At 38.0% G+C, this 13,382-nt stretch overlaps 1 protein-coding gene across 2 annotated transcripts in view; it reads right to left on the minus strand.

Annotated features, from left to right (window-relative positions):
* Positions 1-13,382, minus strand: part of cntnap2 (contactin associated protein like 2) — a 298,543-nt gene that overhangs the window by 46,479 nt on the left and 238,682 nt on the right. For both annotated transcript variants that reach the window (XM_023326735.1, XM_023326734.1), the window contains exon 18: positions 3,901-4,071. In XM_023326735.1, coding sequence (XP_023182503.1) covers positions 3,901-4,071 — 171 coding nt within the window. The remainder of the gene's footprint in view (positions 1-3,900; positions 4,072-13,382) is intronic.

The raw sequence follows: 13,382 nt of genomic DNA on the forward strand, positions 1-13,382 counted from the left end.
GATTGCTAAAGAACAATTAGTGAGCATTAAGAATGATGGATATACAGGGACACACCAAAGAGGTCAAGGTTAAGTTTAAAGAAGTGTTACACTGTAAAAAAAGCTCTCACTATCTCACACTGCATTGTTAAATCCATTATCAAAAAAAATAAAAACATAAAAATTTAAGAAAGCATATGGCACAGCTGCAAATCCACCAAGACATGAAACTGACATCAGCCAAGAAGAACATTAATCAGAGAAGAACCCAAAAAACCCCGAGCCTCTCTGGAGGAGCCATTGAGATCCACAACTCAGGTGGGAGAATTTATTGACGGGACAGCTAATAGGGGAACAGTCCATAAATCTGGCATGTAGGGAAGAGTGTCAAAAAAAAAAAAAGATAATATATTAAACAACAAGTATGAATGCTTTAGAAAGGAATGTTTTGGAAAGCAATTACTAATATTTCTAGAGAAAGCTGCACATCCTGATTTCAAACTTACAGTATTTTGTCTTCACTTGAAGAAGGCTATGACACAGTTTGCAAAACTGAGGTCTCCAGTAGGAAAGGACTTTTCTCTGCTGGATACTAAACTTAAATATAACCTCTGGGTAAGACAGACCACGAGGCCTCTTGAGAGCTGAAAAAAGTGGCATATGGCACATACTTTCCCTCAAGCCACAGAGAATTCAAAAAGTCAAGCACTTGTGTGTTTGGAGACCTTCCTGAATGTCCTCGCTTCTGTCACTAGTTCACTTCTAAGTAAGTCTTCAGCATTTCCTCGCAAAAAATGATTATGTATCCACCCTTCAGTGTAAAGATTAAAAGAGGAATATGACTTTGAGCCTGCTGAGGTGAAAGTAATGTGTATTTTCTTTTTGAAAAAAAAAAAAGGTTTTGTGAGCGTATCAGTAAATGTGTGTTTCAGTGCTTTGAGCCCCTGCAATGGCAAAGCCGTGCTAGTCTAGTTTAATGCTGCCATTTCATGCCCTCTCTGGATTGCAGCAGATAGAGTTTTGCACCAGCAAGAGGGCAGAGATTATGTGTGTGTCTCTGCGCGCAAGTGTGCATATGAGCCGTTTTGTGACTGTGTGTCTAAACGTGTGCTGCGGGGCAAAATGCAAGATGATAGCAACGGAGGGAAGAGAAAAAAAATCAATGTGGGGGCATTTTGAAAGCCTCGAGAGAGATATATGTACACACCCATACACACGCGCACACACGCACTGCAGCTGTGACAGGCTGACTTACTGTCATTGTGTTTTATGTACGCGGTGGGAAGACATGCACCAAGCCAGAGTAGCATTTTCTCACACGGTTTGTGTTTATAAAATTAAAAATATGCATGAAACAAGTGTTTGACTTGTGGACGAATTAGAAAAATAAAAAGGTTTTGGACCATATGTGCTAAAAGCTCACTAACAGACATCATTATTTGGTGAAAAGGGTTCAGACTAACCTTTAACAGATAATTTTTTTTTAAATTTCTATTTCTTACAACATGAGCTTTGCATAAATTTCCCCACACTGTCTGGAAATGGTCAGCAAGCAACTCTGACCCAAATGTTCAAATCCTCCTAAAGCACAAAAAACATGCAATTAACCACTAATCGACTTCCCCGCTGTGCCACGACACAGTCTCACAATACAGCTCTGTGATTAATTTGAAAAGGTTTTAAAAACGCCTGATGAGAACGGTTCCACTATGGGAGCAGGGAATTTAATCTAAACCACTGAAACAGATCGTAGGAGCTCAGAGCGTGACATGTCAGCCGTAAGACTCTGGGAGGACTTGATGGATGAGAAATGCGACCTTCTTTGTGTCGTTTAAAAATGCATCTCCTCTCTTTCACATTCTCTTCTATTTCGGTTATTGTTTGATGGGTTTGTGTTCGGAGGTCCAGCCGAATAAAGCGACGACGTTCTGAGAAGATCAAAAGCAACAATCAATCAAGACTTAGGAACTACTGACAGGTATTTGAGATTATTGAGATGCAATGTTTCTACATGAATTCACATGTCCATCACATTACTGGGAAATAGGATGTCTTCCTACAGTTCATATACGCACACCAAGTTTTTTAATATTAAAAAAAAGAACATAAAAATAATCCTTTTCGTTCCACTTTACAGTTATGTGCTTATTGTGTAGATCTTTGTGGTCTTCACACAAAAAAATACACTAAAGTGTGAAAATTTTAGTATATATACAATTTTTACTTTGACCTTACGTCAACCTTTAAAAGTACTATTGTTTTCATTCTCCAATACATCTTTGGACCAATATATGGTATTAATTACAGGTAGATAAAATAATTTTGCCTGTCTTATTTGGGCTAAACCGTGGCACAGTTTTTCACCTTGCCGCCTTGCAGCGAAGGACTGCGTGGTGGCGCAGTTGTTAGAACTGTTGCCTTGCAGCAAGAAGGTCCTGTATTTGAATCCCAGCCTGGGGCCTTGTTGGATAAAGTTTGGATGTTCTCTCTAGGTATTCTGGTTACCTCCCACTTGACTGGTTGCTCCAACTTGCCCTTAGGAGGGAATGTTTGCATGCCTGGTTGTTTGGCCTGTTTGTTTCCATGTTGCCCTATGATGAAATGGCAACAAGGGTAAAGCCCACCAACTACCCTAGTACTGTTGGAGATAGGCACCGGGACTTTGCAAGGATAGGACAGTGTAAACAATGAATGGGTGATGTCTAACAGCTGTTTTTAAAGTTTGTTTGTTTTCAGAAGCTATCATTTAAATTTGTTTATTGTAGATTTATGTTTATGTCTCTTTCAGGACTGAAACATCCCAATTGCTCTTTTCTGGTTACTTTCTGTTTGACGTAAAAATGTGCTTCCCTTCAGTCCATTTATTTTCTCAGCTGTTTTACTGAACAAAGTGCAGACAGGTCCACTTTAGATTTTTGTGCAACCTTGCTTTTTCCTAATCATAGAGCTCTGGTCCCACAGCAGAAAGCTACATCGTACTTTGCTAGATATAGTCTTTTCCACCTGGTCAGAGATGTTGGACAAAGTAACGTTTTTGGATCTGTGAGAGTTCATTCACAGCACTGGAGGGAAAAAATAAAAATCGCCAACCGATTTGATGGATGAGAAAGTGGAAGTTGAGAAAGTGGAAGTTTGCAGATAAGATATCTGCAGGTTAACTCTTTAATAAGCCATCTGGTTATTAACAATAGCTTGACCTCTTGAGAACTACAGCATGTCAAACAGAACTGCATACGAAAGCTTCAGTCGTCTTTATTGTTTTACTCAGGCTGAGAGTGTCTACTTAGCAAAAACCTTGTAAAACTAAGGATGCTTTCTGCATGGAACTACTTTGGTCTCTTTAAAGTGTCATGCAGCAAGTAAACACAATGACTCTAAGAATAAACTCTGTTCACCGACAGCTCTAAATCAACCATATTGTTTGACTTTTGTGTACGTGGACGTCTGCATGTGTGCTGTGATTATTTTCCCTTCAGATTGAAATGCTCCTCTTCACACGAAATTATGTTTTTTCAGAGATGGAAAAATGAAAAGAGGACAGACAGCAAAGGTGTGTGAATGTATGAACAAGGACTTGTGTTATGTCATCCCTAAAAATGGGTGATTTGGTTAAATAGCGGTTTATAATGGACATAATTATTGTGCACACCAATTACCTTAAATAAATGATTGCTCTCTCCCGCAATCACACAAAGCGTGTGCTATAATCAGGAAGGCAAATGGTTGCTCCTGGTGTATGTGTGCACGTGTGCGCTTGCATAAAACCTTTGTGATGGTGGGCATGTGTGTGTAATACGGCGTGCGCCAAACACTGTCTGCCACTTGGCTGGATAAAGATTAGTCTCAAGGATATAGAAAAAGAAAGGCAAACTCAAAGAAATGACTCTTCTGCACTCGCAGTGCATCTCAAAAGCATCTTACATTTGAGCTCCAGGCGGATAAAGTCAGTGTTGCCCAGATTTTCCAGAAAGACGCCGTAGGGAGCGCTCGTCTTGAAATAGAAGGAGATGTCAGCGCTGGTCTCTCCCTGAAAGGTGGCAAAATGCAGGTAGGATGATGGGGTGGTGAATGATGCTGCATTCCAGTAGTTATCTGTGGGGAAAAAAAAAAAAAGAGACAAGTTTGAGAGATAATTCTCTGTAGTAGCTGCTCTAAGCTTCATGAAGTCTGTGAAAAATTCTTTCTGATTTGACAAGCAATGTAGAATTTATTTCTTTTTAAATAGCTAAAATAACCATTTTAATTTAAGAATCATCCTTGTTTTTTATTTCCCACATGTCATTTCATATCTCCTTTTTATAATGGTATTACTCCTTACTATTCTATTTCTATTCTGAGGCTTTGACATAGCCTTCAATTTTGTGCAGCTTCAATAGAATTTGAAACTAAGGTGATCATATAAAAAAAAAAAGCTTTCAGCTTTCTAAATCAGGTCCCGAAAAGACAAAATATAGTGCGCAGGCGGGAGATTTCAGGATTTGCAATAAGTTTTCCAATGACTTTTAAATAAAAGGAAACCAAGGGCAACTAATGAAGACAAAGTAGCAGCACTTTGAACAGCTGCTGATGAACTATCAGACTGTGGTTGATGAAGTGACTCTGCTGTCTGCTCTTCCCTCTGTCTCGCCCCCATCACTCAAGGAAGATGAAGAGTATTGGGGAAACAGTAGGGGCAGAGGAGAGCGCATGCTGAGGAGAGACGACATGAGAAGTGGTAAGAGGGCCCGGCATGGGTGAGAGGATCGAATATTGAAGACAGGATGGACAATAGGGGAGGAAAGTCATGGAGAGGGCAGGTGATGTTAGAAAACGAAAAGCTTGGGGGGCTTGTGAAGGGCAACAAGAGGAAAAAGTGAAGGCGGTTGCATTATCAGCTAACGGCTCTTAGATGCCTGAGTGTTTTTGACCCACACCTGGAAATAGCTGTGTGCAGGACTGGAGAGAAGAGTCTGCCCCTACGTCACTGCAACCAGCAGTAAACTTGATTTTCCACAAATCATCATTTATACAAAAACACTAAATATCTAATTGCCTGAATATATTTTCTTATATCTAAGTAAAACCTCCAAACACACCAAGACAAAATCTGAGCGGAAGCATAGGAGATCATTAAACAAACAAACAAAAAAAGAAGCTAAAAGATTCATGTCAGCTCTGCAGCAGAGATTCACAGCTGAGTTGGAATGAGCTATCGACATGACAACGTACGCATACTCTACAAATGTGGCCCTTATGGAGAAGTGGCAAACATAAACGCATTGCTAAATGAAAGGCGATAGAAAGTTAATTTTGGAGTTTGGCACAAGTCATGTAGGGGAGATAGCAAACATAGGAAAGACTCCAGACTTGTGACAAAAAAGGCACATTTGGCCAACGTGCAAAATGCTATGTGTGATGGAAAAACTAACACTGTGCTTCACCCTGAATCCACCTGAAATGTGTTGGTGGCAACATTGAGTCAAGAGAGGCTTTTCAACAGCAGGGTCATAAAAGCTGGTCATAACTGATAGAAAGATATATGAAGCTTATTACAAGGCAATACGTAAATAAAATATATGAGAAGTTATGAACATATGAGACTGAAGCAGCAGGAAAACAACCCAAGACTTACAGCTGGAGCAACAATTGAGAGGGTTTAGAGCTAAGTATTATGTTTTAGAACCGTACAAGTGGCTGTTCACATGCATCTTCTATCCCATCCAACAGAGATAAGCCGCTCTATGAAGATGAATGAGGAAAGCTTTCAGTCTCTGGATGTGCAAAACTAGTAGAGAAATATAAGTGTGCAGCTATGATGGCAGTGAAATGTAATTCTGCAAGGCATCGACAAGGAAAAGGAATACAAATGCAGAAAACACTTTTTGTTTTAATAATTGTGAAAAAATCTGGAAAGCCCTCTGATTTTCCCACCACTTCAAAACTGTGTTTCTGTTGGTTTATAACAATTCCAGAAACATTTAAGGTTGTAACCTCCACAAATTGAATGAGTACTCGTCCTCTTGCACATAGACCTTTCTGAATATTGCATGAGTTTGTGTACTTGTGAGCGCAGGTTTTCAACAGTGCTTGTGTGTCTCCTGCTTCTGTGTGATAAACATTACCCCGATGACAGACCTGTGCTCCACCCCTCTCCTTCATGCTGCACACTCCTTTCACCAGAGGCAAGGACTGATAGCAGCCAAGCTCCCGCTTACACACAGACGCAGACATGCACAGACAACAGCATGCTGATGCTGTGTTTGTGATAAGTGTTTGAAGTTGAAATATTGTTTTTTTTTTTTTTATTGGAGGCACAGCCAGTTACTAAACAGGGCCAATTCAGGACCTAACCCGAAGACGCCTGCCTTGGAGAAAAGAAGCAAATAATGATGTTTGTACTTTGCTATTCTGAAATCAATGAGATCAAAAACGTAGGAAGCAGCGTAGTTAGTACTAAAAACAACAACCAGTAATAACTTGTCGGTAATTATGAAATGCACAACTATAATGACACATTTTTACAAAATAATCAGTAACAGAGCAAAAGTGTCCCAATGTAATTCCCCACACAACAGTTTTTTTTTTACACTTCCGCCAACTTCAGGGCTAGAATACCATTTTCATGTCTGATTGGATTATCATTTGTGTGTACTGAGACAGAAAAGACACTTGGATACAGAACTGTTGTTGAAGGAGGGGGAGGAAACGGGACGAAAGAAGAAGACAAGTGGGAGGAGAACGAAACTGCTCAAAAGCGATTCATGGGGCGAGGACCAAAGAAGAACAAAAGAATCAAAGGGCTAACAGAGAACCAGAGTTGGAGAGAAATCAGTGCTGGAGGAAAAAGCCAAATGATGAACCTCTGACTGCTCTTGTGCCAGAATCACAGATGTAACTGTTTGGCCAGGCACTGCAGCACATTCATCCCTCCCATATTGAAATATTTACCAAACAAATTTCTTGAACACTTTGGGAAAAAAATGAAAATATTTGCTTGTTGAATATGATTCCAAATATCCATCATACAAAGTAAAGCTTTATAAACAGAATGCCACACTGACAAGAGAAAACAAGCTATTAATGGCAGGCATGTCAATTTTAATTGATAAAATCTTAAAAACTAATAGGGTTTCTTTGATTTCTCTGATGTATGGTAATAACATCTATGTCACAAACATAAATGCTCTTTTAAAAAGAAGCTATTGATGGTGTCTACTGTTTTATAAACCCATTTCTAGAAATTATTTCTCAAGGTAATGCAAAGCATGAAATTTCCTTGATCAAATCTTTTTTCTGGGTGCCCTTCGGCTATTTGAGGTTTGTTCATTATAGTCTGAGTTTTACCTTCAATTTGTCTGCGGTTTATGTTGTCAAACTGATCAATTGTTAAAAGCTGCCCTTATTATAGGCACACATTACTGCAAAAATAGATACTATTTTATTTTACAAGGATGTGTGTGGATACTTTGAGGACTCAAAACGTTTCTTTTGAGAGATAAAAAAAAAAAAAAGCTCTCAACAAACTGTGTAAAGCCCTAGCAGTAAATGGGAAATCACAGAGGCGCCAGGATATAAATTTGGGTAAGAATAAACATCCATCTTACTGAACAAATCCAAACTCATTTAGCCACATTTGCAAAGTGTCGTGCTCCGATTTCAGCTGCTTTCTTTCACTCAGGATCTATAAGTCCTGCGCTAAGGTGAGGTTTTAAAAAACTTTCCTTTTTCTTCACCAAAACAGACCAGAGAACAGACTCCTAATCTATCTATTCCTCTCTTGCTGTCTTACTATCACTCACAAACAAAATACCAAGACACTTTCTGCTACCCTAACTCCGTCACACATTCTGACACAGACAGCTCTGATTGTACCCAAGAGAAGGGGAGCAACATCCTTTACTGCTTACCACCTAATGAACACCACAATTCCATGTTGTTTTCTTAGATCCCTGGAGTCATTAAGCGAAGCACTGTGTCACACAAGCACAGAAAACAGCTGCTGACCTCGAGCAGAAAGGGACCTGTATCAAAAGACAAAACCCCAGCCCAGTGAACTGTGGCGAATGACACAATGTGAAATAGAGTTCGAGTTGAAGTCAGGGTCTGGAAGCCAAGTGGATGATTCATCTGTTGGGGCTTAACCAGATGGGTCACATGCCAGTGCCAACAGATGGCAAGGATGACTGACTGCACCCGCCGCAGGTCATTACCATGGACACTTTAAAGCAGGCAAACTACGATGGGTAAAATTAAGTACACGAGCTATCACATTAGAATTACAAATACTGTACTTGTACTTAGAGAGTTTGAGAGACTGTCGCTGTGGCGATGCGAAAAAGCATTTGCTCCTTTAAAGATTTCTTCTGGTATTGATTATATGCCAAACTCTTTCAGATTGCAAAAGACTTTTTAATATCAGTCAAAGACAACTAAGAAAATACAAAGAGATGTATTAAAATTAAAATTTATGAGGCAAAATGTATACAATTTATAATTGCCCTTTAAACCTGAAACAGGTTGTGCGACTCTCAGCGGGAACAACTGCCATCGAACATTTGCCATAAAGGGTAATGACTGGCAAAATCCTGGTCACCTGTTTGAATTAATTGAGATATATTGGAGGGTTTTCAGGCATGGTTTGGCCCACTAGAAGCCCTCGTCACACTTGGATTCAACTTAGACTTTAATTTGGCTTCTTAAAAAACTTTTTTATTTTGTTTGAGCCATTCAGAGGTGAACTTATTGGTGTGCTTCAAGCTCACTATCCGGCTACATAAATTAAATGGAGTTGAACTTAAGGACACAAACTGTTGTCAGGGCACTCTTGGAGTGATTGTGGGAGGTTGATCAGGAAACAATGGCTCCCGGTTCTATTTCCTGGAGTCTCAAAGCCTTAGAAATTTGCTTTGTGAACCCTTTTCTGATTGATAGAAGTTTATTTTTGATCTTTCTTTAGATTGAGGTATAATATATTCAATTTAAGGTCTTTTGGCCTATGTCTTGTTGCTAAATTGAATTCTGGAACAAAGGTGTTTGTTTCTGATTATGTGTCAGTGTTCGTGTGTGTCTGGTGAGTGTTGATGTGTCATTAATTGTCATAATTTAAAACCTCCCTTTTAATATTAACATTTCTTAGATCACTTGGAACATATACGTGTGACAACAAAAGCAGAATAAATATCTGAAGGGGCAAATTTTTATTTTTAAAAGTGTTTGTGCTTCACATGAATTCTTTAGCATGTTGTTGGAAATGAATTTCCCTTTTTTTGTTGTTGAAAAAGAAAACAAACAAGCACCATGGCATCTAATCTAACTTTTTCAATTACTTCTTATTTTTTTCACGCCACATACTTCAGAAGTTGCTTCAGAAAGTATTCATCAAAGTACTAAGAATAGTCTCGTCTATGCAAGGTGCCCCTAAGGGCACGGCTCAGGAAGGGCTGTTGAAAACACTCACACCTATGTATAGTTCCTCAAAGCGCTCAATGCTGGCAAGTCAAGCATTCTTCCTCAATCATTTTTTAATTTCCACTGAGACCTGTTTTTCATCTCATTTGTGTAATTGAGCCATCTGTGGCCTGTCATTTTATGGTCTGAGTATAGCATATGCAGGGTAAATGTAGCATTTGAATGTTCATGTAATTAGTTTGTGCCTGTCATTTGAGACCCTTATCAGTCTTTCTTTGTAATTAAGTTGCTTGTCACACATTTTTAGCGCTAAACTCTCAGAGCTCAAAGTTGCACCAATGGAGAAATTACTTAAAGCAAAGAGAGCAGAGACCCCTTCAGATATGTTCTTCACAGCAATTTTAGTAATCTGCAAATAGATGTAGTATCTGTAATTTTCATAATTATATATGATTGAATAAGTTTGAGATAGATGCATTCCATTTAATCAGGTAGGATTGTTCAGATTGAATTAAACTTTTCATAAGAGATGAAAGAGCTGGTTCTAGTTATTGAAACTTCTAGCCATAAAAAAGCAAAAAATATGAGCGACAATACATCATTGAAACAATCAGTGAAATACATTTTGTCAGGAGTGATGAATGAACACAGTTGTAATGCGATTTGCAGCTCTTCTCAGGTAAACATGAAACAGCAAAGTTAGGCCAAGATTAGGACGTGCACATGGCTGCAGTTAAAAGATTTACGCACGTTTGTCTGTGCTGGAGCTTTGACAGTAGAGCATTTTCGAATCACTGGCTGATTATTGCTTCTTGTCATATACTGTGAATTTGATTAGTAGGGCTCATAGCTCATAAAATGTGATGCAACATAAAGAACGGGATATAGAAGTACAGTAATGATGATAAATGACAGAGCAGAATAGCTGAGATCAGGTGCTAATACTAAAGTTATAAAGCAATATTTTTATAGTGAAAGAAAGACAGATAGCCTATAACTCATTACAGGTTAATAATCTAAGATTGAAAAGTTATACATAAATCATGAATGCCAGCCTCTTGTTAAGGAATACTCCCAAATGGTAGCTTAAGTCTGAAAAGTGAAATAAAGATGAGCTAGACGGTGGATTAGAGCTGAGCTTAATGCCTCCTATATAGTTGTATTTCCATCTGTAGGTGCAACCTTGAGTGCCTCTGCAAATGAAAGAATTTATGGCGGAAATAAAAGTAAACTCAACGCATTCCTTATTCTTCACACATCTTTAGTCATAAAGGGATAGCATAGAGCTTTTGAAGAGGTTTTATGTAAAGTTTTTTATAAGTTATAGTTCTTTTACCCGGAAAAGTAAGATGTGATATTTTTGGCAAGTCTGTGGAAACCTGATGACAGAATGCTAGAAGGCTAACTGCTAGTCAGACAGTACCATTTTACATAAGTTAAACAAATGAAATAAAAATCCATCCATGTCAGAGGACATTGCATTTCTACACATTGTTAAGTTTGCTGCTTTATCCTCACCTCAGGCTAAAAGTGCAAAATCTTAATTTTTGAAATTTATCATTAAAGTAAAACTAGGAGGGTAAACTTTTAATTGGTCCAAGGGACCAATTTAGCTCTGTTTGGTGTGTCAACATAAGAAATTGATTTAGTAGTAACACCTCACTACAGGGATCAGGACCAGTTCCACAGGGGCACTGGCACCTATTGCCCCCTGTCTAGAACTGCCCATGCTGAGGTTTATCACCATGGTTACTTGTGTTGGAAATCTAACCTACTCAGATTAATCAATACCCTGAAAGCATTGCCGCTTAATTATTACTTCTATGAGAAAATGAAAAAAAGCAAAAAGATGAACAGAGCTTTTTGAACAGCTTTGACATTTGTGACCTTGTGAGTTTCACTACAACAGCTTACTTTCACCAGAAAATCTTTGTGAGAGATAGCAAGTCAAGCAGAACTTTATTGTCATCTCAGCCATATACAAAAGAAATATTAATATGTTAGCAAAAATGAAGCTTTTGTATCTAAAGCAGAGATTAAGTTTGTTCATGTTACACAATTAGACTATTAGAAACTAAAATTGTTTCTCATTGAAAATGTCCTACTTAAAGGACATAATTATCATTTGAAGAATGTCTGAGCACACAGCACATTGCAAACTGCTATGCATTGTGTCTGTATGTTTATGTTCCTAGTTATGCTCATCAGTAGAAACTTGTGCAATTCTTTAAAATAATTACGCAAACAAAACTTTTGTAGATCAACTAGCACGACGAGGATACAAAATAATAGGGATTTAGACTGAGTTAAGATTACGATTTTCCATAATCTTCAATAGGTGGCACCTTTAGCGTTCAATACACAATAAAGTCCAATGACAAAATGCTAATTTATTCATGTTTTACTGCGAATTCAATTATCATGTTAATCCGGTGATGGACTTTTCATTGCATTACAAATCCACACAGTTATATCCAGAGTTTTACCAAATAAGCAACTTATTTTGAAGCACTACTTTAGCCTGATCTTTAATTTTAGCAATGGCTTAGATCCTTCAAAGAAAGCTCAGAAATGTTGCACCTCCTTCAGAACATTGATGAAGCACTGGACTGTATCATCTGCTTGAAGTCCACGCAACTGACAGTCTAATGTAAAATCCCACAGCTTGCTCCACTCTTCGCAGACTAAGAGCAGACTGATAAGTCACTGCAAGTAAGCCGGATTGATAAATTCAGCAGTCTCAGTACCTGCCACCAAAATGTTTTATTTAACTTTCTTTATGTACTGTATTTTGTGTCTATCTCGATTGCACTCATTGCTACAAAATTAGTCCAATAAAGTTCTTGATTTATTGTCTTTGGGAACAAATACATATGTTTCCATATATGTTTCATTCAAAAGTGGGATTTTGCTATGTTTTCTACTTGGTAGCTTCTTAAGACTTGATTACTCGTTTTCTATTCAACTGATTCCTGAATCAAAAAACAATATTCCCCTAAAGCCCCTAAAGTATTCCAGTGAAAGTGTGTTTTTTCTAACAGATGTCTTAAAGCAGACATGTTTTGATCAGAGTTGAACACTGCCTCTTGAATACCTGAACAGGTAATCAGGTTTAGACACGCAGCATACGGCTTGCTATGTAACTGTTAAAAACAAGCTGTGTGTGTCAGCTCGAAATGACAGCTTCTTAATTATCAGCAGGTCTGCTCGGATGTGACTCTGCACTAATTTGGATGCCCCTGGTGCTCTGCCTCCGTTCTTATCAAAAAGAGAAAATACATATAATGACCGTGATTAAAGAAGTGGAGATTACCATCAGCTTTACTTCTTATTTACAAGCAGATTCTCCTCTCCCCCTCAGTTTCTATCTAGATATTCAGACTGGTAGATTCTGCCACTCTTCAAATTGTATCATTTCTGCTCTGATTTTCAACTTGTTTTGTAATGTCACTTTTGCTTTTTTAGTGCATCATTGAAGACTGAGATGTGGCTAAACTTTTTAGTTTAACATTCTTTTCCAGTTTCCAAAGCAATTGAGTTTAAGTTATGAATACACATACACAATTTCCCCGAAAACAATAAAAATCAAATCTTTGCATCCTTATGCATAAACCACAAGTAATTCAACATGACAAGCTTGATCTGTATGTAGTGTGTCAGCCATCTTTAGATACAGTTAACAGAAGCGTTTATAACACAATGCAGTTCTGGTTAAAAACATTTCTCTTTCACTGTGAGTTAAGATGTCTCTTTTGCGCTTTTGTCCAAATTCCTAAACTCGTTATGCTAATAGTGTACAATCTTGATTCAGTTTTATTTATTTCATAACAGACTCATTCTTAGTTTACTAATATCACTCTTTATTAAATACAAATTTAAAATAATTGACCTCCATGTTTTTAAGTTATTGGAACACATTGTTGGGTTAATATTAATTACAGTACAGCTAATTACCTCTGACTTATTATCAGTGACCCCAAAGTATGCTTTCAATAGTGGTCATTTGCAATGTTGGA

This window comes from Xiphophorus maculatus, chromosome 21, assembly GCF_002775205.1.
Source record: "Xiphophorus maculatus strain JP 163 A chromosome 21, X_maculatus-5.0-male, whole genome shotgun sequence".
NCBI lineage: Eukaryota > Metazoa > Chordata > Actinopteri > Cyprinodontiformes > Poeciliidae > Xiphophorus > Xiphophorus maculatus.